The sequence below is a fragment of the Scardinius erythrophthalmus genome (assembly GCF_964197995.2).
Source record: "Scardinius erythrophthalmus genome assembly, chromosome: 18".
Classification (NCBI taxonomy): Eukaryota; Metazoa; Chordata; class Actinopteri; order Cypriniformes; family Leuciscidae; genus Scardinius; species Scardinius erythrophthalmus.
Window position 1 is genome coordinate 13,088,632 of NC_138238.1, and position 25,195 is coordinate 13,113,826.

The following is a 25,195-nucleotide window of genomic DNA, read 5'->3' on the forward strand; positions in this document are numbered from 1 at the left end:
TTCCGGTGAACGAAAAAAAACAACATTGCTGAAGATGGCAGAGATCGGAGATGATGAGCTTAAAAAACTCGAATATTTGTCTTTGGTGTCTAAAGTTTGTACCGAACTTGACAACCATTTAGGAATCAGCGACAAGGACCTAGGTGAGTTCAGAAACTAGACGACACGACACTGTGTTACATTTTAGGTAACTCGTAACTAAGTTAGCTGGTTAGCCTCTTTCTACATGTGTAGTCAGTGCTTGTGCGTCCTTTAACTGGAATAAACAGTCATAGTTATGTTATTAAATTATATTCAGTTCCCTAATTATGTTACACGTTTAGTTTATCTAGAATCGGACCTTTTATAATTAAAAGAAAGGCTGGTTACTGTCAGCAACGTGGTCCTATTTATTATGTAACGTTAGTAGAGCCTGCTGTGTATTTGGAAATATAACCGTCTTCCTTACTATAGAGTTATTTGAAAAATGTTAAAAGGTAACAATTAACGTACTGTAACTGATAATTTGGCTAAGACTGTCATTACCGTGGTCATTTTTGGTAAGGGGCTGGTTAGTAAAAAATATTGACCAGTGTTAAAAACAAACGCATATTCTCTGCTGCAGCTTTACAATTCATAGAAGTTTGTAGTAACAGTCTGCTGGTTGTTGTTTTTCAGCTGAGTTTGTAATCAGTCTTGCTGAGAAAAATCCAACCTTTGATGGTTTTAAGTCAGTGCTGGTTAAAAATGGAGCCGATTTCACAGTAAGCATTTTTTGTAATCTCTATATTTGTTCCTTCAATTTTGTGTCTTGTGGTTTTATTGTTGTAGTTTTAGGAGTAGGCTATTTAACCCACTCTGTCATCTCTGTCCTTCAGGATTCACTTGTCAGCAATTTGCTGCGTCTCATTCAAACCATGCGTCCTCCTCCAAAAGCATCTAACAGTAAAGGTAAGAATATTCAGGATCTTTTAGTTCATACATAAATCAGGGCTGCATTTCTCAAAAGCATTGTGAGCTAAATTGATTATAGTGCCAATGGTTCTACGATCTAGTTAGGCTTGCAATGCTTTTGAGAAATGCAGCCCTGTTCATTTTGATTTGAACAATATCTTCAGGCCAGCGTGCAGCACATTTCATCACACAGTGCCATATTTTCATCTCACTTGATAATACTTTTATGGTGTTTTTTTATTGTACAGCTTCTTATCCTGAGGCTAAGCCAAAGGGTGAAAAGGACAAGCTGAAAGAGCTCTTTCCAGCTCTGTGCAGACCTGACAATCCGATTCCCAGGGTAATTATTTAAATATATATTTCATTTGAAAGAAGCCTTTTATGCTCACCGAGGCTGCATTTATTTGATCAGAAATACAGTAAAATATTATTGCAATTTAAAATAGCTGCTGTCTATTTTAATATATGTGACCCTGGACCACAAAACCAGTCTTATGTGTAATTTTCTTTATATTGAGATTTATACATCATCTGAAAGCTAAATGCATAATCTTTCCATTGATGTATGGTTTGTTAGGATATGACAATATTTGGCAGAGATACAACTATTTGAAATCTGAGGGTACAGAAAAATCGAAATATTGAGAAAATCTCCTTTAAAGTTGTCCATTTCTATTGGCGATAGTGTTGCATCCATTCACAAAAATAAATGTTTTATATATTTAAAGGTATAGCGGAGGATTTTCTTTTTCCGGGTGGGTAGTGTAAACTATTGGTCCACCTAAGTGTCAATCATTCTGGTGATATGTTTACGTAAGGCCGTCGTACGTGCTCGTCCCTTAGTTTTCGCTTTCTGCGCATGCGCACTTTCAGGTGTTTATGTGTGGTGGTGAGCTAGAGTTACGGTTTAAGCCATTCATTGAAGCTCGCCGTTTCACCGGGTCCTTTGAAAATGTCTGAGGGTCGCAAGAGAAAAAGTTTGTACGAAGTGTATGAGAAGAAGAGAAAGGCCTCAGAAGAGAGAAACAAGATCAGAGTGTTTTTGGGAGATTGTTTCACACGATGGCGTGCGCTGAAAACACAGGTTGGGCTTCCCACTGATGCCTCAGTCGCGAAGTTTCTACTCGACAGGTAAAGTTTGGCATGCTATTTGGTGAAAAAGTGCAAATCTTCTTTTGGAAAGTAATCTTGTATGAGTGATGCCGACAGCAACTTGTAAACAGAGCGTGCACGAGGAGAACCTCGCACACGTTTAATAGGCGTTCCCTCTCGGGAGCATGTAGTGTGTTGCGCATGTGCATTTTTTCAAAAAGTGGAGAGGGCGGTTCTTATCTAAAATTCGGAAAGATCCTCCGCTATACCTTTAAGGTGGGAAATTTACAAAATATCTTCATGGAACATGATCTTTACTTAATATCCTAATGATTTTTGGCATAAAAGAAAAATCTATAATTTTGACCCATATAATGTTTTGTTGGCTATTGCCACAAATATACCCGTGCAACATAAGACTGGTTTTGTGATCCAGGGTCACATATTGTGGACAATTTATTCCATTACTTTAGTCTTAAGTGTCAAAAAATGCAGTGTTACTGTTTTTTGTTATTTTTGTTTTGTTAAAAAAATTCAGCTTCGGTGAATTTAGCCACAGTAGCCAATTATGGGTCATAAACTATCTTTTCTTCTAACTAGTCTATGCTGGATGATGATGACGTGAAAGTTGCTGCTGATGCCATGAAAGAGTTAGAGATGTTTATGCCCAGTGTTAGTGGAACAGAACCTAGCAGCAGTAAACACAGGTGAGGACCTGCTCTAACATTAAATAGATACCATTGAAGTTGATGCTGCAATGATTTCCTCACTGCATCATATTATCGCCTTTTAACATGTAAGTATCATCCGTCTTAGATCTGAAACCAGCAGCAAGAAGAAGCGGAGGAGCAGGAGCAGAAGCTGGAGCAGAGATAGAGACAGAGACAGAGATCGAGACAGGGACAGACGGAGACGACATCGCTCTCGCTCTCGTTCTAGATCTCGCTCTAATGATAGGGACAGAAGGAAGCGTAGGAGCCGCTGGCACTCTCGCAGCAAGTCCAGGAGTCCCGCACGGGGAGACAGAGACAAAGACAAAAGCTCAGACCGGTGGAAGGACAAACATGTGGACCGGCCCCCACCGGAGGAGCCGTCTGTGGGGGATATCTACAATGGCAAAGTCACCAGTATCATGCAGTTTGGCTGCTTTGTGCAGTTGGAAGGTCTCAGGTATGTTTGAGATACAGTAAATTTACCATAAAGGCTACTGAATTTGATGTGGACGTTACAATGTATTCTTTGTAAATGTAATATTTAGAATTAGCTTTTAAACTTTTTTCTCTCATTCTCCTTTCGTAAAGGAAACGTTGGGAAGGCTTGGTCCATATTTCTGAGCTCAGGAGAGAAGGTCGGGTGGCAAATGTGGCAGATGTGGTCAGCAAAGGTCAAAGGGTCAAAATCAAGGTGTTGTCCTTCACTGGATCCAAAACAAGTCTCAGTATGAAGGTGAGTGCGTGTCTTTATGGAAGTCATGAGAGAGAGCAGGTCTTCATGGTTTAAGGTTCAAAAGTCACCAATTAAACAACCAATAAATCACAACCAGTTAAAATGAGCATTTTTAAAAAATTTATTTGTACATTAAATTTATAGATTTGTTATTCTGTGAAATAAGTCAATAATAACTTGTTTTTAGATTCTGCAATTTTTGGTCGACTAAACAAAAGTTAATATACGATGATGGTGTTTAATAATAATAATAAAAAATGGAAGGACTTTTACTTGTCGTCCTTGACTTTTAGATCACACTGTATACTGTTAAAAAAATATATATATATATCTTGCATGTCTATTTCTGGGCAACTAAACAAAAATAAAGGTATGTTTAAATTGTTATATAATAATATATATTAATGTTGTTGTTATTATTATTGTTATTATTGTAGTTCAATTAAATTGACATTTATTTGTATAGCGCTTTTCACAATGCATATAGTTTCAAAGCAGCTTTACAGAAAATGCCTGTGTCTACATTACAATTTAGAGTAATCTGTTATCAGAGGTGACTGTCAAAGTGATGTCCATTTGTCAGAATATACAGTTATTAGATAATACAAAAACATGCAATGATTTCAAAATATTTCAAAGCAATTATTGCAAGTTTTGCTCATAATTATTGCAATATAGAAATATAATTTTGGTTATATCTTGCTTTATAAAAAGATGTTATGTGTTCAACCTGTATTTTTGTTAGTTTTTTATTGACTAATCGTTGTGCTTATATGTGTACTGATTTTTGTTGGGTTGTCTTGCTTTTACAAGGATGTTGACCAGGACACTGGTGAAGACCTAAACCCTAACAGGAGGAGAAATATGGGTGGAGATGGTCAGGAAGAGTCATCCATGAGAAATCCTGACAGACCCACTAACCTCAACCTGGGCCATGCTCCAGAGGTAGAGGATGACACGTTGGAACGCAAAAGACTGACCAAGATCTCAGATCCGGAGAAATGGGAAATCAAACAGGTGCATGGCCATCTTTAATGTGAAATTGAATTGATCCACTGTTTTAACATTTGTTTTTCTTTATGTTCATATTTTAATCTACATCTTGATCTGTTCGTTCTTAGATGATCGCTGCCAATGTGTTGTCTAAGGAGGAATTCCCAGACTTTGATGAAGAGACAGGAATTCTGCCTAAAGTAGATGATGAGGAGGGTATGAGTTGCATTCACTTTTGTTTAACTCAACATTTGCCGATAAATAAATTCCTACTTCCTTTGGGAGCCTATCACTGTAAGTCGCTTTTAGCTGCCTGAACAGTCACCTCAAACTTTGTCTATGTTGTGGTTTGTCTGTCAGATGAGGATTTGGAGATTGAGCTGGTAGAAGAGGAGCCTCCATTCCTGCGGGGACACACCAAACAGAGCATGGATATGAGCCCTGTCAAGATTGTCAAGGTAGTTCAAAACTCATGTACTCTCACTTTACAGCTGCCTGGTGCCAAGAAAGTTATTGGTTTCACTGAAGTAGATATAACCTGTGACTTTAAATTCTGTTTTTTGTTTTGTTTTCTGTCAGAACCCCGACGGATCTCTCTCTCAAGCAGCTATGATGCAGAGTGCCCTCGCCAAAGAGCGACGGGAGGTGAAACAGGCCCAGCGGGAGGCTGAAATGGACTCAATCCCTATGGGTCTTAATAAACACTGGGTTGACCCACTGCCCGACGGTAAGACATTCAGACTTATTCCAAGCATCTGAAATAAGAAATTATGTTGTACTCCGTTCAACTCAGGTGGTCAAAATGTTTATCTACTCAGAAAAGTGCAGTAGAATGCTACTTCAAGCCACGCTTCCAACTGATTCTGATGTCCTGCAAATACTTTTTAATGATAAATATTACTTTCAATGAACATTTTATTTTTTTATTGGAATTTTCCACACAGAATATCAAGTGCACAGATATTTCACATTCACAAGTTGAAAATCTGCAATAATATTACCCAGATAAAAAAAAAAAAAAAATGACACAATAAAACTGTAAAATAAAATATAGTTTACATATAATAAAATAGAATTCAAATAATACAGAAGCACAAATGCATAATTTAAAGATAATTCCTCATCTTTTAGATGAATTTTGATTAGAACTACACTACAACTCCAAAACTGCATGGAATAGTAGTAGCATTTGAAGACTAGAAAATAAAATAGTCAGATTACTTGTATAGTGAAGTGGGATTGTATGAGTAAAATAAATGGATGTTTTGTGCTCCATGTCCTCCAGTAGTAGTAAAAAAAGAACACAAAGTTAAGACACAGATCACTCCAGATAAACTTCCTTCCTATTTGCCCATGCCGTAGTTTAGTGAGTTCGTAGATGGCCATCTGATTTCCTGATGTCTGCTATCGAATCAGGCTTGCACATAAAAAGCATATCTCTGCTGCTCATATGCCCTCTGGCCTTGTATGAGCTCAAGTCTGTTATCATCTTTGTGCATCTATAATAAATGCTTTTTCCTGTCCTCACACGCTCACCATCCATACAGTTGACGGCAGGCAGATAGCTGCCAACATGAGAGGCATAGGTATGATGCCCAACGATATCCCAGAATGGAAGAAACATGCCTTTGGCGGCAACAAGGCCTCCTATGGAAAAAAGACTCAACTTTCTATCCTCGAGCAAAGAGAGAGTCTTCCCATCTACAAGCTGAAAGAGCAGCTCATTCAGGTGTGACTTCATCTAATATGTGTATGATCCGAGCCATTGAATATTGAGCATCTGCCGATACTGAGTCCAGATCTGATACTTGTATTTTCCCAGTGCCTGGTGCACACTTCAAGTACATTAAAGTTAATGAAATCAATCCAGTGTATACAGGGATGTGCCAAGAGTTTCTCATGGCCAGAGGCTCAAATGTAAAAAATAAAAAAAAAATCAGAGTAAATCTAAATCTAGTTATTGAAGTAATTATATTTACTGGTCTATTTATTATTATTTTCTCTCTCTCTCTCTCTCTCTCTCTCTCTCTCTCTCTCTCTCTCTCTCTCTCTCTCTCTCTCTCTCTCTCTCTCTCTCTCTCTCTCTCTCTCTCTCTCTCTCTCTCTCTCTCTCTCTCTCTCTCTCTCTCTCTCTCTCTCTCTCTCTCTCTCTCTCTCTCTCTCTCTCTCTCTCTCTCTCTCTCTCTCTCTCTCTCTCTCTCTCTCTCTCTCTCTATATATATATATATATATATATATATATATATATATATTTATTTATTTATTTATTTATTTATTTATTTATTTATTTATATTTAAATATAGAATTATTGCAACAAAAAACGTAGATTCAAGGTTAGAGAGCATGAAGCCCATGGTGTCAGAATGCCAGTCAGTCAAGTCTGAAGCAAGATGCAACCCAAAGCAACGCATTATGGCAATGACGTCTCAGATAGTCTGATTGCAGATAAAAATAAACCGTAAATAAATGACTTGAGTGATTCGTTACAAAAGTGTGCTTCAAATATGCTTAACACAGAAGCTTGAATATGTGTGATGCACTCAGATCTCATTGGTTCATGCACTTCACACACTCACATTTGAGCTTCTTCTTTTCCTTTTAATGGTAGTTGGCAAAACCAATTAAAGGTGCATTCCACCACCTACTGCATGACAGCTGACGTAAAAAAAAAAAAGGATGTTAGGATAGCCAATATTCATCAGTTTAAAAAAAAAAAATGCTTAATCGGCCCCAATACCAATCCTGAGATCTGCTCGGGACATCCTTAATGTATATTCATTCTGATATGTGTATTTCAGTCTAGTTGTGTTCATAAATTAAACCAATGTGTTTTTGCAGGCTGTCCATGACAACCAGATTCTGATTGTAATTGGGGAGACGGGCTCAGGAAAGACCACTCAGATCACTCAGTACCTGGCAGAGGCAGGATACACCACACGGGGGAAGATCGGGTGCACACAACCCAGAAGAGTGGCAGCCATGTCCGTGGCTAAAAGAGTGTCGGAGGAGTACGGTTGCTGTTTAGGTCAAGAGGTAGATGCTTGCTTACATTCATTTTCATGATATAGACAACAGTGATCTAACATTTCACCATAACTTTTGAAACGGAGCCCTAATCTATTTCTGTGTCTGCAGGTTGGCTACACCATCCGTTTTGAGGACTGCACAAGTCCCGAGACTGTGATTAAGTACATGACGGACGGTATGCTGTTAAGAGAGTGTCTGATTGACCCTGATCTGGGCCAGTATGCCATCATTATGTTGGATGAGGCCCATGAGAGAACTATTCACACAGACGTGCTCTTTGGCCTGCTCAAGAAGGTACAGTTCACAAATTGAGGCTTTGTTCACACAGTCAAGGTCAATGTTCAGAAACATACACTGGCTTTCAAAATATTTCTTTTTTCTTTCTTTTTTTAAAGAAATTAATACTTTGAAATCAGCAAGGATGCATTAATTGATCAAAAGTGACCGTGAATTTCTATTTCAAATAAATGCTGTTGTTTTGAACTTTCTATTCATCAAAGAAATACTGGGGGGAAAAAAGTGTGGTTTCTGATAAATCATTTCTGATTATCATCAGATTAGATAATTAGATTAGAAATCATGTGACACTGACGACTAGGAAATTCAGCATTGCCATCACAGGAATTAATTACATTAAAACTTTACAAATTTAAAATAACTGTTTTCTATTTTAATATTTTGCAATACTGCTGTTTTTACTGTATTTATAATCAATTAATGCAATCTTCTTTAGAGCATAAAACTTCTTTCAAAAACATTCAAATATTTATTATTTCAAATATTATTTATTAAAAATAAAAGATTGCTACTATTGTTAAGAATAATTGTTAATGCAATAAAATTAGCATTGATTTAATATCTGTTCTTAAAGATTTTAACAGTGTTGCTGCTTTGTACTTATCTACATGGGTTAAAAATGTGTGAAAGTGATACAGTTAGGTGCTAATGACTATTTTACCATCTCTTTATGGGGCATATTTAATAGTGTCTTGTTCTTGTGTTATTTAGACTGTACAGAAACGAACTGACATGAAGCTCATTGTGACATCTGCCACGCTGGATGCTGTGAAATTCTCACAGTACTTTTATGAAGCGCCTATTTTTACTATCCCTGGTCGTACATATCCAGTGGAGGTTTTGTACACTAAAGAACCTGAGACTGACTATCTGGATGCCAGCCTGATCACAGTCATGCAGATCCACCTCACTGAGCCTCCAGGTAACATTTTGCACACAGTTGTTCACATAACCTTTAAATGCCTGTGAAAATGAGCTTACTGTAATTAAACTTATTTACTGTACAGGTGACATCTTGGTGTTCCTGACGGGTCAGGAGGAGATCGACACTGCTTGTGAGATCCTGTACGAACGAATGAAATCCCTCGGTCCTGATGTCCCAGAGCTGATCATCCTCCCAGTTTACTCTGCCCTGCCCAGTGAAATGCAGACCAGGATCTTTGACCCAGCACCACCTGGAAGTAGAAAGGTACCATTCAGGCTTTCTCCTCTCTCTGGTCACCTCTGACATGTTAAATCAAATTTACCTGGAAATTTAGATCACTGTATACACCTTAACAAACATTCTGCGGTTTTTTTTTGTTTTGGTTTTTTTTCAGGTGGTCATTGCTACTAACATTGCAGAGACTTCTTTGACAATTGATGGAATCTACTATGTGGTGGATCCAGGTTTTGTCAAGCAGAAGGTTTATAACTCCAAAACTGGCATTGATCAGCTAGTTGTTACCCCCATCTCCCAGGTAACATCCATTTCTAATGACCCAGACTGCACACAGCATACGTTGTAAGTACACTTTGACTCCTAAACCTCATTCGTGTGGTCCGCAGGCCCAGGCCAAGCAGCGAGCGGGCAGAGCTGGTAGAACAGGCCCTGGCAAGTGCTACAGACTCTACACAGAACGTGCCTACAGAGATGAGATGCTCACCACCAACGTACCTGAGATTCAGAGAACTAACTTGGCCAGCACTGTACTGTCTCTTAAGGTACAATCTTGTTATTTTTTTTATCGTCATATTGTTTTATTTTTTTAAGGAATGCACTAAATATTAAATTCATGACAGATTCAGATAAAAGTCTGGCCGATATAAACATTTTGTTCATTTTTTTTTTCTTTTTCAAAATGATTTAAAAACATACAAGAATTGAGAAAAATAAAATCAATCATTTTAAATGCTACAATTTAGGCATCATTATAATGTACAGTATGAAAAAAATGGATTGGGATCTGGAATGGATTTAAGGTACCAGTAAGTGCTAGATGACACAAATTATCTAAATGTAAAAAATTTACATACACAGTTAAATAAATGTACATTGCTTTGGGTAAAAGTGTCTGATAAATGAATGAATGTAAATAGGCAATAGTGTCTCTGAAGGCCAATTCACACTGCACTGACAGCCAGATCAACGCCAATCAGCATGTCACTTCTCAGACATTTTAACGGCAATTCAACATGTTCAGTATGCGAAAACAAGATCCGACAGATGGCAACAGACTCCGGCAAGGGTAACGCACTGATCCGACAAAGTGTCTGTTGCCTTCTGTCGATGTCACTGCAGTGTGAATTTACCTTAATACGGGATAATATACTTAATACATTATCAGTGTATCTCTAATATTATATTTTATGCATTTTAACGTCAAATTTGATTTTCCTTCAATCAGGCAATGGGCATCAATGACCTGTTGTCATTTGATTTCATGGATGCTCCGCCTATGGAGACACTCATCACAGCCATGGAGCAGCTGTACACTCTGGGAGCGTTGGATGATGAAGGTCTGCTCACACGACTCGGTCGTAGAGTAAGTGTGTACATGTCATCTTTGTTTAAATTTGGGAATGTGATCGTATCGAGGTTTCGGATGTAGCTGCTCAATTTGCACATGCAGAATGAAGTGTTAAGTTTCTTGTCACTGTTCCTATCAGATGGCTGAGTTTCCTCTGGAGCCCATGCTTTGTAAGATGTTGATCATGTCCGTCCATCTTGGCTGCAGCGAAGAGATGCTTACCATTGTGTCAATGCTCTCAGTACAGAATGTCTTCTACAGACCAAAGGTACTTTTTTAGCCCACACACATTACCAGATCTATGATCAAGGTCAAGGAGTGGCCAAGAATAGTTACGTCATTTAGTAAAGTTTGAGGTATCCAAACAGACTGATCCTGAAGATATTAAGCATGATTTCGCTCTAAATGTCAGGACAAACAAGCTCTGGCAGACCAGAAGAAGGCTAAGTTTCACCAGCCTGAGGGGGACCACCTGACTTTGTTGGCTGTCTACAACTCCTGGAAGAACAACAAGTTTTCCAACCCCTGGTGCTACGAAAACTTCATCCAGGCGCGATCTCTCCGTCGTGCACAGGATATCCGCAAACAAATGCTGGGCATCATGGACAGGTGAGGACTACAGAATATCTAACGTAATGCAGGCTTACTTGCATAATGCAACACCCTGTAAGTCTTAAGACACGTTCACACCAAGAATGACTTCTATAAAGATAACTATTAGTATTCATACCAATATCAACCTATGACCAGCCTTAAAAATAGATTAACTTAAACTAAATTGACTAGTCTTAGCAGTTTATGCAACCGGCCACATTAAACAATATTGTTCCTCTGTGCTGTTATTGTTATAGTTGTGGTGTGGACTTCCCTATTCACATAGAATTAGATATCATAACTATAGATATGGTTATCGTCCTTGGTATGAACAGGCTTTTACACTCCATAATTATACATATTGTTAATAATTATACAAAATTGCATGTTGTCTTCAGGCACAAGCTGGATGTGGTATCTTGTGGTAAGGCCACAGTGCGTGTACAGAAGGCCATATGCAGTGGTTTCTTCCGGAATGCAGCCAAAAAGGACCCTCAAGAAGGTTACAGGACCCTTATAGACCAGCAGGTGGTCTACATCCACCCCTCCAGCGCATTGTTCAATCGCCAACCAGAATGGTATGGACCAAAACGAGATTGTTATTGTATTAACCACCAAACTAATATCAATGTTGCTTGTACTGAAGCTGGTTTCACTCTCTTCTTCTCCTCAGGGTGGTGTACCATGAGCTTGTGCTGACCACTAAGGAGTACATGAGGGAGGTGACCACCATTGACCCGAGGTGGCTTGTAGAGTTCGCTCCAGCTTTCTTCAAAGTGTCTGATCCCACACGCCTCAGCAAGCAGAAGAAACAGCAGCGGTTGGAGCCCCTTTATAACCGCTATGAGGAACCAAACGCCTGGAGAATCTCCAGAGCCTTCAGACGACGCTAGAAGCTTCTCACGAGGTTCTCATAGACTGCGAGTGTCTGATACTGCTGCTGAACAAAACATCATTTTTTTGTTGTTGGCAGAGTGGAGGATAACATGGACAGAAGCTAAAAATGTTCTTAAAGAACATGAGGTGCCCTATTTTCAAAGATAAGATCCTTTCCACTGCTGTCAAACCACATGTTTGATTTTAACGGAGACATTCCCTCAAAAATGAAACCTGACCTGATTTTTCCGCTTTAAATCAGAAGCATTTAATTTTCTGTTTCTTCTGTATGTTTCTCATAAGGCTTGGTGGTTATAATTATCTCTGCTAGTCTTGGGGTTCTTTGTATTTTAAAAATTAAAGAATAAAGAGCAAAATATGAAATAAAAAGTCCAGCCAATTTCATCTCAACAAAACAGGCATTTTCATAGTGCATCTCCTTTTCGTCCAAACTCTCGGGACGACCCGTCTGTGTGGCAGAATGTGTGGATGGCACATCCGTCTGGTCAGTTGATGTTAAATAAAGTGCTGCAAGGGAAAGGGTTTTCATTAATCCAGTTAGTTCCTCTGCAGAGGTCTGGTCATGTACAAGTGAACAGGATGTTAAGACCACTTTATCACACTCCAATCTCATCCTTTTTTGGGACCTCTCTTCTGTTTTAATGTTTAAAAAAAAGACTCCGCACAGGATCAGTGTATCGGATCACAGTGGAGATTTTGTATTATAGCTCTTTTATTAGAGGAAACAATGGGGGGTGGAAATGTCCTGCGGTTTTTGATATGGTTATATGTTATGTAATATCTTGGAGTCGTTTTGATGTCAAATTAAACTGTCCTTTCAAAAGGTCACTTGAGTTGTTTCTGTTTTTGGTGAGCTATTGCATGTAGATATACACTCACCAGGCACTTTTTTTATTTAGGTACACCTGGCTAGTACTGAGTTGGACCCACTTTTGCCTTCAGAACTGCCTTAATTCTCCATGAAAGATTCAACAAGGTGCAGGAAACATTCCTCTGAGATTTTGGTCCATACTGACATGAAAGCATCACGCAGTTGCTTGCAGTTGTCGGCTGCACATCCATAATGCAAATCTCCCAATCCACTACATCCCAAAGGTGCTCTATTGGACTGAGATCTGGTGACTGAGTGAACTCAGTCATGTTCAAGAAACCAGTTTAAAATGATTTGAGCTTTGTGGCAGTGCATTATCCTAGCCATCAGTGGATGGGTACACTGTGGTCATAAAGGGATGGACATGGTCAGCAACAAAACTCAAGTAGGCTGTGGTGTTTAAATGATCAGTTGCTAATAAGGGACCCAAAGTGTGCCATATATCCCCCACACCATTACATCACCACCAACAGCCTGAACAGTTGATACAAGGCGGGATGGCTCCATGCTTTCATGTTTATGCCAAAATCTGACCCTATCATCTGAATATCGCAGCAGAAATCAAGACTTGTCAGACCAGGCAGCGCTTCTTCAGTCTTCTACAGTATTTATTGTCCAATTTTAGTGAGGCCGTGCGAACTGTAGCCTCAGTTTCCTGTTCTTAGCTGACAGGAGTGGCACCCGGTGTGTCTTCTGCTGCTGTAGTCCTTCTGCTTCAAGGTTGGAAGTTGTGTTCAGAGATGCTCTTCTGCAGTCCTCAGTTGTAATGAGTGCTTATTTGAGTTAATGTTGCCTTTCTATCAGCTCGACCAGTCTGCCCAATCTTATCTGACCTCTGGCATCAACAAGGCATTTTCACTGTATATTTTCTCTTTTTTGGACCATTCTCTGTAAACCCTAGAGATGGTTGTGCGTAAAAACCCCAGCAGATCAGCATTTTTTATACTCAGACCAGCCCGACTGGCACCAACAACCATGCTATGTCACTTAAATCAATGCTTGGTTTGAACTGTCAACATGCTTAAAGTTGCTGCTATGTGATTAGCTGATTAGATGTTTGCTTTAACGTGCAGTTGAACAAGTGTACCTAATAAAAGTGACTGTTGTATAGTTCACATTAAAAAAAAAATTGTAATGGTAGAATAAATGATAAAACCAGGATTGCATTATAAGTAAATGGGAAAAAGTGAATAACATGCTATTTAATTAGGGAAGCCTTGACTCTCATTTACACTTGGATCAACAATACATGAAATAATACAACTGCATTATTGCAAGGAATAAAAATCTCTTCACCTGAAAATAAAATGCTTTTTTATTTGTGAACAAAGAAGTACACGTGGCTATTTGTCTATTCAAAGCATCTGTAATTGAATTGGCAAACTTTTATGACATTGTTTGGAAAATTATACTCAACTTCTCTGAAAGCTGTCAATGAAATAACTCCTTTAAAAGGTCGTGGTGAGATTCTTTGTTAAGCCAATCAGAATGTGTCTCTGTCAGCTTGTCAATCATTCAAAGACAGAAGTCGATAGCGCGAAAGATGAACTTGGAATGGTTTTCATGAGTTTTTACATGCTCAAGAGCACAGCCAGATGAAAACAAACTACTAATTTGTGAATTGGTTTCTCTATCTAGTAAAGTCACAGGTAAACCTTTTGTGCATTTTGCATTTGTTGCAAACATAAGAAACTGAGACTGTTCTCATGGTATAGTAGTAATATTGGGTCTTTATTAAGCAATCTCTTGAACCACAGTAATGTGTTTAGATTAGATAGGCCTCAGAAGTGAGAGGAATGCAGAGTCCCTAATGAGATTAATTTAATCAAAAAAACAAAAAAACGTAACCTTATATACAAGTGGATGGGGTGGGCATGTGCAATAGGTGCAGCGGGTAGTAAACTGGGATGGGGAACTTGGGAGAATATCGTGGCATTAGTACATGTAGCCTTTGGAGTAGGACTGAGGGCCCATGTTGGTGGCAGCTGGTTCGGGAGGGTAAGACGCTCCCTCATCGAGGTGAGACAGCGGCACCGTGTCCTCCTCATTGACGTAGCGCTCGAATTCCGCCTTCAGACTTGGCCGCTGATTGTCAGGAAAAGCCAAGGATATCAGTGCTTCCGGCTCACACACAAATTTGTAAACATAACGCTCACCTGCCACCTAGGAGGGGGAAAAAAAAGAGTAATTAAATAATACTACTAACAATAAGAATTAAATATTTCATAATCAATAATAATAATTAGGACCCCCTTTTAACATCTCAATAACAAAACTGAAGTATCTGGTTGATAAATCATGACTATAACAGATTTTTTTCTGTTTGGGGTCTATAGTTTATAAATAAATGCAATGAATTTTCAAATGATGCATTTAATTTTGTAATATTGTAATTGAATTGTACAGTGTGTTTCCGCTGGTGTCAAAAAGAAACAACATTACTTTATTTAATGAAATTTACATTTCAGAAAGTGTAGGAACATTTGAATCCTTAAAGGCTAACTTTGAAATTTGGCTATTATTATTATTCGTTTTACGCAAATCATTCTGGACTCTATATTTGGAGTCTCTGGGACCCAAAGTCTCAACTCAATGTGCGGGAAAAAACGGCATAGGAAGCCATAAAATATGATGATGCAACAACAATACCTTTTGCATAATTCCCTTCTCATAATAGTAGCGCAAAGAGCGACTCAGTTTGTCGTAATTCATGGCTGGACGGTTCTTCTGCATCCCCCAGAGTCTTGCCACCTAGAGTATCAAAATAAGACAATACAAACCATAAGAGCAGGAAAGGACTGTACTGCAGTGCCTTAATCTGAGCACAAGAGGTCCTTGGTGACTGTACAACACTGAACTATGAAAAGGAAGGGCGAGTCCCTACAAAATAACGCAGTTCTCCTTTATATAACCAAGTTACCACTAAACTCTGACCAAAACCACACGGCGATTAGCACAAACTGCTAGTTGTCAAACCTAGAGGAAATACTTCTTTATCCTAAACTTCAAGGTTCAACTTGAGGGTCCTTGAGAAAAACTGTTGCTCCATCTTGGGCCAGTGAACTTGTGGGTCTGCTGACATCTGAGGAACTGATTGTTTGTTTGACTGTACGCTTTAATTGCGATAGTAAAACTTTGGATGTGATGAATGATTCATACGTACAGTTGAGCCGAACTGATGGATGCATCTCTGCATGATAGTTTGCTGAGTCATGCCATTTAGCCGTCTACTGACCACAGACAATAGGAGGTTAACGCTCTTGTCTCGACCACTGCGGCGTGCTTAGACTCCGGCAAAATGGAAGGTTGTAATATTTGGTAATGGAGCCATTCTCCATTTTATTTCACTATGCTGTTAAGTGGGGTAAATAATGCATGGCAGCTAATGGAAAACTGGCATTGTGTGGATGTGTTCTTAGACCCTGGGGAAGTGTGAGCTGATCGCAAGCAAATCTCTGAAACCCATTGTTTATTCTCTCTACAGTTTGAGAAAGCTGAATAAACACTGCATCGAATTGATCTGAAACACCCAATATTCATATTTTCCTCTTAGATCTTTGTACGATCAATTGCTTTTCTGGATAAAAATCATATTTCACTTCCTGATAACTCTTAAAATCCTTATGTTTACCTCCTCTGGCTCAATGAGTTTAAATTCCATGCCACGGCCGGTCCATGCGATGAAGTGCGCATTGCCGGGGTCGTCGAGGAGGGCTACCAAAAACTGCCAGAGCTGCAGTGAGCCACGGCGCTGATACGGGGCACCCTCACGAAACACACCGCCCCCTTCCTGCTTCACCTCACCTGAACACAGGCAAAGAAATTGTCATTTAATTAGATCTAAAAACTGTTTCATCTAACATAAGACACATGGTGATAAGGATTTGAACTGAAATTGCAAACATTTATACAGTGTGGTCCAAACGTCAGAGAAATTCATATGAACTTTTTAATTAAACTTTACATTCTAATTGTGATGCTGGTAAGAAAACAATTGTAATGGAAATTACATTTAAATAAATAAATGAATGCATTTTCGGTAGGGTTCTCAGACTTTTGGACCCCATGTATACAGTTAATCTCATTTTTGTTTTAATTACATCACTGAGATTGGCATTTGAAGAGACTTTGTGTTTGAAATTAATACTAGTTGAAAGAAAATAACATCTGGACAAGTGAGACTTACTTTCAAATTTCTCAGGAACAACGCGGGAATCATTTTCAAACATGTAACCTGAGGACAGGACAAGGGAATAATTAGTACACTGGTTTAATGTGGATACAAAGACGATCCACATCAGTTATACTGTGCTAATGTTTTAATGGCAGTCATTAATAATAACAAGCATTCTCCTGTTTGACTTTTCAGATTGAGTTCTATGAATACAGTAACTTTTTCAATTGACATTTATGAATTCTTATAATGGGAAACATGGACTCTTGATTATTATTATTATTCAGTACACATATGAAGCAAGGAACAAAATTTTCTGTATCTAATGGCTCATTACAGAGATCAGCTAACAACTGAAAATACCCAAAATGGTGCTGCAAATGCAGCGAGCGGAGAGAAGGATTATTTTTCTTCGCTCCAGGAAAAATACTCGTCTTTTCCAGTAGTAATATTTACCCTGGAATTCTTTAGGCAAGGGAGAAACAAATGTCCACGCCAACAGAAACACGGCCCCTCTGGCCTGGTTAGCCAGTGACCGCACAGTACCGGCCAATCCTGACGTGTTGTGAGTGAGTGAAATGTACATTCATAGAACCATACTAGAGCGGCATGTTCTAGATGTCCTTACCTTCACTGTTGTGCTGTGGGTTGGGGTAGCCCTCGTTGTGATGGTACATGGATGGGCAACCAGGCACATCTGTAGGGCAAACACAAACTTTTGACCCTCAGTGATGGATGCATGCAAATGATTTCAAAACCTATATGCATATAGGCAGCATTTTAAGGCCTGGTAATCATCTTGATTATGTTGTCTCCTAAGATACCCAGCTTTAGCTGAATTCTAAGGCAGCATCACATATTCTTCACAGACTACACAGAATGCATATAAACAAGTGAAAAAAGTGACATGTTTCATTTAATACTGAAAAGAATTTGCGATGGGTGAAAAAATATATCCAAGATGGTGGACAAGACTAAACAAATGTTGATTTTACATAAAGTAGTACATTGAACCTGAAAGGTACCGCTTATTAAGAAAAGTATTCTTTACTTTCAAACATTCAAACCCTCAAGCATGTATCACTATTATCACTACTGAAGTCAATTTCAAGTTGCTCTACTGTATGAAGCACTATTTGTGTGATTCGTGGCCTATGTAGAGAATTCCAAAACAGTCGCTCATGTGGTTATGTTGTGGTTACGATATGCTGCCTTAGGAGGAAGCTGTCTATATAGGCAGTCGGCAGCGAGGCAGCTCACTATGTTTGAGAACCCAGCTAATCATTGCTAGTCCTCTTTAGGCACTATTTCTGTAGGGTGTGAGGCTGGTGCATCTGCAGATTTGATAACCTCTGCCACTGAGTGCTGCAAGGACAAAAGGTCCATTTGTCATAAAGTCATTTGTCATAATATCACCTGTCGGCAGCTTTATTTTTAGGCAGTAAAGAGCAGTGGATCTTGCACAGTTACACAGCTTTATAACTGTCGTAGCCAAACCCCTCCACCTCCCCGTCTCCCCTCTCTCCTTCTATATGTACTGGATAAATAAGAAACGGTTAGTTTGTGAGGTGGAGCCATGATTCATGGCTGGAGAATGCAGTGGCAGAGGCCATGATAAGGTGTCACAGGGGAGAAAGAGCTCTGTGGGACTAGAGCACTTTTCTCAAACATGATAGAGCTCAAATTAATGTCACTGTTGACGGAGCTGTCGGGCTGTAACTTATTCCATTTTCAACTGAAACACTGTCACTGGACCCCTTATGATACAAACTGGGCTGTGTTTCCCAAAAGCATTGTGAGCCCAAGTTGATCGTGCAGACCGTTGCCACCAGTGTTCTCTACGATCAACTTAGCTCGAGATTTTGGGAAACATAACCCAGTATGGAAGGGCTGCACGATTTGGGGAATATAATAATTATTATTATTATAAAAAATATAAACACAATAATTAATATTACTATTATAATATTTAGTTAAGAAGCACTTTTTGCCTTATAAAAGTGTCTCTTATTCATGGTTTTGGTTTCATATTGATGTTGGCATATGTCTGTAGCAGAGCGGCGGCCTGGGCAGGGATAAATCTAATGATAACATGCTGTACTCCACCTCAGATAGGGCGGTCTGTCCTCACACAAACATCCTTTTGTTCCAGACTATCGCATCCAAAGTTGCCACATATCAGCATGCATGAATCTGAGTAGTATCAGCCTTTCTCAGTGGTATTAGGGTTATTTTAGTATTATTATTTATATACTGCTTTAGCTTTATTTGTTTTTACTTCAGTTTTAGTAATTTTAGTACTTCAGCTTATTTTTATATAGTTTGATTTCAGCTTTATTTCAATTACAGAAAACTAGTTTTAGTTTTTGTTAACCATAACAACACAGGCACAAAAAAGACAACTTGTAGACCAACCTCAAAACTAGGAGGGAACAAAAGAACCCAGAAAAAGTCATGCTTGTATTTTTTTCCATTTAAAGAATCAGTTGAACTGGTAACTTTGTTATTTATGCTCATCTATGTGCAGTGTTTGTTAGATCACTGTTGTTTGTAGTCTTTCACAGAGCACTGATAAGTTGGACCTGCGTAGGGTGTTGTGTTTCGACCCTGTGTCAGTCGCTAAGTCGAGTGGGAGGAGGTGAGCTCGCCTGTGTTGTGAGTCTATGGCCTGAGCCCCCCGGCTACAACACAGCTCCCCCCCACACACACACAAACACACACACACACCTCCCGCTCGCTCGACCAAGCCGGCGCACGGGCTCGGGTTACTGAGGCTACGCTCATTTTTCCATTATGAGTTCATCTGCCTGCAGAAAAAGGAAGCCGCTGCTGCAACCCTACACCCGCGAGCGCTCCGCTGGGGATTCTAGTCTTTCCAGTGCCCTCCATTTTCTCAATGAAATTCCTATGCCTCCCTCCCTCTCAAAGAACACAGGCAGAAGGGGAGGGGTGAATGAGCAGGAGCGGGGAGAAGTACAGAAACACTGTTGAGACCTTTGCAAAGTGTCAGTGGATGTGGAAGCAGAGAAGAACAAACAAAATCTCTTTAAAAAAAGAGACTTTTCAGTTTGTCAACCAATTTACTGTTTACATTACTGGCCTAATGTGGTTTAATTATTCAGGAAGAGAGAGGAAAGAAGACACCATTTCAAAGCAAATTACTTCACTTTGTTTCATCAGAATGTTTTTTGACTCACGTACCAGGTTCGTAAGTGTAGTCAGTGGGTTCCTGTTTGACCATCATATGGGCAGGAGGAAACCTCTGAGGATGTGTCCCGGCCATGTGGGCCACTCGGTCGTACAGAGGGTCCAGGTACTCCTGCTTGAAGTTCTGCTGAGGAGGATAAGGCAAGCAGGGGTCAGAGTGTTGCCTATGGTAACTGCCGCCTCCGCCCCCGCTGGTGTGGGCCGGATGCATGCGCTGCAGGGCCTGGCCTTGGGAAGAGAATGGTGGGCACATCTCTGCAGAGCCGGAAGGGAACCTGGAACTGGGGGGGGAATTAAGCTTTGATTATTACACAGGTTCTTAAAAAACGCTGTTACAATGCAAGTATGCTTTCTTAACTGTTCTCTTTTGATTTTTATTATGAAAAAATTTATAAACGCTACTAGTCAAAAATGTGCATTGACATTACAATTCTGGCCAATACTAATAATCACTTATAGCACGATAAATATTATAAGCACTAAAAACTAAAGTCAATCATTTTAAATGTTAAAGTGAATTTGACATCACAACATTATAATATACAGTATGAATATTGGATATTCATTTTGAGATATGCTACACATCTTAAAATAATATTACAATTAACAGTGCTATTAAATTTAACCACCTTTTTATGTAAATGTAAACAGAAGAAATGAGCATTCACAATGAAATATCTAAATGAATTCACATGTAGTATTCAAAATCACTGATTTTAGTTTATCAGCCCATAACTGATATGGTACAGATATATAATGCAGATCAAATCCCTCAAAAGTAGACACACCTACACATTCTTTATCATTATTGTTACCTGGGGTTCATGGGGTAACTGTGGCTGTGGCAGGCGTGGGATTGGCTAGCTGACGGTGGATTCATGTACCCTGACTCCGGCCGAGTTCCCACTGTTGGTTTAGGGGAGTAATGCTGCATAGGGGACATGGGTGTCCCGGGACAAGAGCTCTTAGATCCTCCTGCTGATGCTGTTGTTGCTGCCACAGCTGCTCTCTTCTGCTCATAGGCACTGCAGGGCACACAGACACTTTCAAAATCAACAATGCATTTCTTTACAGTTTTAGAACATGTACTGATGTATCGTCGACTATGAACACTTTTATATCTCTGGGGTAGATTTGTATTAAAAATGAAATATTTTTTTCTCTTTAAATAAAGGCCACATTAAAACCATACAAGAGTATAGATTTTACTTTTGCTTTACACATGAGACTTTCATTATTAAAATATGAAAATGCTACACAAAATATCGATTATTAATTTGTAAATGATCTTAAAGAGTGAAACAATCATAAACTATTATATTTATGTTTAAAAAAAAAAAGGATTTCTAATAATTTTCTACACAAATTTGTGTAAAAACTCCAATTATGTGTAAAAATAATATTATTTAATTGTATTTAATTAAATAAAATGTGACATTAGCTATAGCAAGACAAGTCTGCCATTTTATTAATACATTTTTTTTTTTTAACGTTTCCACCACAGAATATTATTAAACACATTGCATCATTTGAGATGCAGAAATGACAATGTGGTGGAAGTGTTCATGACTTTCTTTCAGAGATTGTGTGTTACTGTTAAGACAATCAATATATATACTGATATATAGATTTAGACATTTATAGCAGGGTTCCTCAAATCCAACCCTGGAGGGCCACTGTTCAGAGTTGCTCAAATCCTGAAACTTACCTACCTGTAATTAACTGTAAAGACCTTGATAAGCTTGCTCAGGTGTCTTTGATTAGGGTTGGAGCTAAACTCTGCAGGGCAGTGAACCCCGGGGCTGGATATGAGGAACCTTGCATTATAGTGTGAAATGTGTGTTTTAAGAATCAATTTTCTGTGCTTATTGTCCATAAGGCCTAAAGAGCCCATAGATGAAGAAACACCTGTTTAAGTCATAAAAGTATCAAATCGTGTGAGATGCATCTAACAGCCTCCGGCTTTTGACTGACCTGGTGTAAAGGCACTGCTCTCCATTGGGGTAGCTGAAGCTCTGCTTGTGGCTGCAAGACTGGCTGGGGTCTGAACCTGGACTTTGAGGCTCTTTCTTAATCTTCACAGGCGGGCTGTGGAATGCCACTGCTGCGATACACAGAGAAACAGGTTCATTAATGAACAACATTCCAGTCTAGAGAAATGACACACTGTTCTAAAAATAGAAACAAGAGTATACAATCTAGAGTAAAGATACACATTTTAGTATTCCAATTACTTTAAAGGGCTTAGTTTGTCCTTAGCCATATAAGGGCAGTAGATCATGCAAACGTTATCACTTAACTCCACCATAGTTGACACATAAAATGTATTCCCCGGTTTCCCAGACAAGGCTTAAGCCTAATCCCAGACTAAAATGCATGTTTGAGCTGGTTTAACTGAAAGCAACTTGCACTGGCATATCTTAAAATATGTCATTGTTTTGTCTCAAGATGCACACCAGTAATGTTTTTTTCTAATGCATGATTATAAAAGCTACTTAGCCTAAATGTCCAAATTAAACCAAGTCCTAATCCAGACTTAATTTAAGTTCTGTCTGTGAAACCAGGCCATTGTCCCTTAGACTTGACTATAAACATCCACTAGCATAAAAAAAGTTGTTTTAAAATCACTTCCATTAATCAGTATTGAAAAGTGGACATAATCATTTTAGTTTCAATTATTAATGTGCATTAGATTCATAATTATTTCCAGGTTTGTTTGTTTTTCCTTCAACCCTTTCAAAGCACAGAACATTCATTGGCTGTGGTTAAATGTGTATGTCTTTAATAAACGCATCAACAGCTGGTCATTTACATAAGAATTTTTTTCTGTTTCTTCAGTCCAGCTTTTAGAGATTTTGGCATTTAGTTGAGGAGTAGCAGAGGAGCCGCCCAGCATGCGTGGGGTCTGGGTCTAAACCGCAGTGCTGTTTATTATTGGAGGGGAGCAGCCAGGCTCAAAGACGGCACGGTACAGGATGTTTTTCTGGGCCGCTCAGGGTAAACAGCAGCAGCTGTGCTCTTCCAGCTGAGCAGCAGCTCTGTGTTTATGGCTGTTTATGTGTTGATTTGTCGTGGGCGCAGACCTGACAGAACAGGCACTGCTGAAACCCAAGCCCAGGTAATTGCATATTTCATTCACAAAAACAAGAAAAAAATGGGGGAAAGGCCTTCCAATACTGTAACACAGCAGCACAGCGCCCTGCCCTCTCAAAGGCAATTCTTAAATCGAAAGAGAAAGAGACGAAATCTGAACAGAATGAGTAATGAGTCAGCAGGCTTGGGAGGGTTACTTTAAAAATGTATTCCGTTACAGTTACAAATTACTTCATAAAAAAAGTATTCAGTAACGTAATCCAAGTACTATAATATGAAAGTAATGCAACTGATTACTTTTGGATTACTTCAAGGTCACGTATATAAATAAAGTCAAGCAAGAAGAAATATTGTTAAAAAAAAACAAAAAAAAAACTTTTATTTATAAAGAATTTGGTCCAGTGTACAATATTTGCAAAATATACACACAGGCCTGAATATATATTTATGTAAAGGGATATACAGACATCTAGTGGCTAATGTATGGTATTACAGATTATTTTGTTTTATTTGTAACTAATTTTTTACTAAAAAAATCAAAACACAACATTTAAAAATTTTACACAATCTACATATTAGTTTATTTTAAAATAGGCCTACATGTTGACTAAAGCCGTGATCTTTCTTAATTTGCCTGACTGAACTTGGGGCGTTGGCAGTGGGAGTTCCCCTACGTTACCTAGACAGCGAACATCCCGTTACGTGAGAAAAGATTAAGAAAGGACATTTTGGGTACTAAAAAAAGCTACTCTCCTAATTTCTAGAAAATAGCAGCGGAATTTCCATGAATTAAAAGCGATTTTACCCCCAGGCAGCATCGTTTCTACTAGCAGCAGTGATTCAGTCTGCGTCTGAGGAGATTGTAGAAGGCTGTTATTTGCACATGCATCAGCGCGTGGCACACGTGAGTCATTACTGGCAACAGAACCAGGAACTACTGTATAATCAAGCAGCGCTTAATATAGTGTTATTATGGCAAAATACTTATTTATTTAGTTTTAAATGAAACCATTGTAATCCTGAAAGTATTCCCCCTTTTTTCAAAATGTAACTATCTGATTACTACGTTTTTTGACGTAACTGTAACGGATTACAGTTACTGGATTTTTGTATCCTGATTACATAACGCCGTTACATGTATTCCGTTACTCCCCAACCCTGTGAGTCAGCATATACAGACTCTTAATGCTAACTGCGTGATTTGTCTATATACATTTCTGAAATGCATTACTTGGACACAGTCACTTCTGATAACAGATCACTCTAAATTGTAATGTAGACATTTTCTGTAAAGCTACTTTGAAACGATATGTATTGTGAAAAGCGCTATAAAAAATAAATGTCAATTGAATATAAAATATTTAAAGATTTGACAGACTGAAAGATAATCTTATATCAATACAATGCTTTTATAATGGACTGCTCATTTGATCAATAAGGCTGCAAGTTCTTTTAGAAATTCATTACGAACATAAAATCACTGTAGACACTAAAACCTCTCTATTAATGTAATGAATCATTCCTCTCTAAATGCACTAAAATGGGATGGAGCACCAAACGAGGATTTCAAAAGGGGACACCTCGGGAACGTGTAACATTGTCAAGACATATCCATCTGTCGTTAAATCTCCCTGAGTTTACAGACTCATGGCAGTCGAGTAAACAGAGATCTGACAATGAAGGAAGCTCTTGTTCTTTATTTGGTGTAATTTGCCCAAAGCTCTTAGTTTCTGCTCTCTCTCCTGGCGATTCATGTGAAGGTTACATCAGTGTTCCCTAAACCACTCATATTTCTTAGATTGTGTTTCTCGAGAAAAAAAAATGAGGGTTGTGAACGTATATGTGTTCTGGTCTTATAAATATATATAATGACTACATATTTTACATTGAGTCTTCATCGACGCAATCAACTCATCAAAGTCTTCATTGATTTCATATTTGACTTAATATAATGACTTCATATTTACTTCATATTGACATTTTACTGTAATGACTTCAATTATCAAAAATATTGTTGGACTAACTGGACTGGAATTAAAACAAGCTGTTTAATCTTTTTA

General features: G+C 38.7%; 2 protein-coding genes across 2 annotated transcripts in view; one reads left to right on the plus strand and one right to left on the minus strand.

Annotated features, from left to right (window-relative positions):
* dhx8 (DEAH (Asp-Glu-Ala-His) box polypeptide 8) lies at positions 1-13,958 on the plus strand. Its single transcript, XM_081392884.1, has 23 exons — positions 1-143; positions 658-743; positions 858-930; positions 1,182-1,273; positions 2,626-2,732; positions 2,842-3,195; positions 3,327-3,471; positions 4,285-4,488; positions 4,593-4,680; positions 4,825-4,922; positions 5,044-5,191; positions 6,012-6,193; positions 7,304-7,498; positions 7,601-7,786; positions 8,501-8,711; positions 8,797-8,978; positions 9,109-9,249; positions 9,338-9,493; positions 10,177-10,314; positions 10,439-10,567; positions 10,712-10,908; positions 11,292-11,471; positions 11,567-13,958. Exons 1-23 carry the CDS (start codon positions 35-37, stop codon positions 11,784-11,786), a joined length of 3,621 nt encoding a protein of 1,206 aa, XP_081249010.1. The 5' UTR covers positions 1-34; the 3' UTR covers positions 11,787-13,958.
* Positions 13,833-25,195, minus strand: part of etv4 (ETS variant transcription factor 4) — a 25,714-nt gene continuing 14,351 nt past the window's right edge. Inside the window, exons 5-12 of the mRNA XM_081392885.1 lie at positions 22,017-22,146; positions 20,858-21,067; positions 20,037-20,323; positions 17,464-17,532; positions 16,848-16,895; positions 16,293-16,465; positions 15,311-15,412; positions 13,833-14,824 (exon numbers count right to left, since the gene is read on the minus strand). Of these exons, the coding sequence (XP_081249011.1) occupies positions 14,597-14,824; positions 15,311-15,412; positions 16,293-16,465; positions 16,848-16,895; positions 17,464-17,532; positions 20,037-20,323; positions 20,858-21,067; positions 22,017-22,146 (1,247 nt within the window). The 3' untranslated portion in view covers positions 13,833-14,596. The remainder of the gene's footprint in view (positions 14,825-15,310; positions 15,413-16,292; positions 16,466-16,847; positions 16,896-17,463; positions 17,533-20,036; positions 20,324-20,857; positions 21,068-22,016; positions 22,147-25,195) is intronic.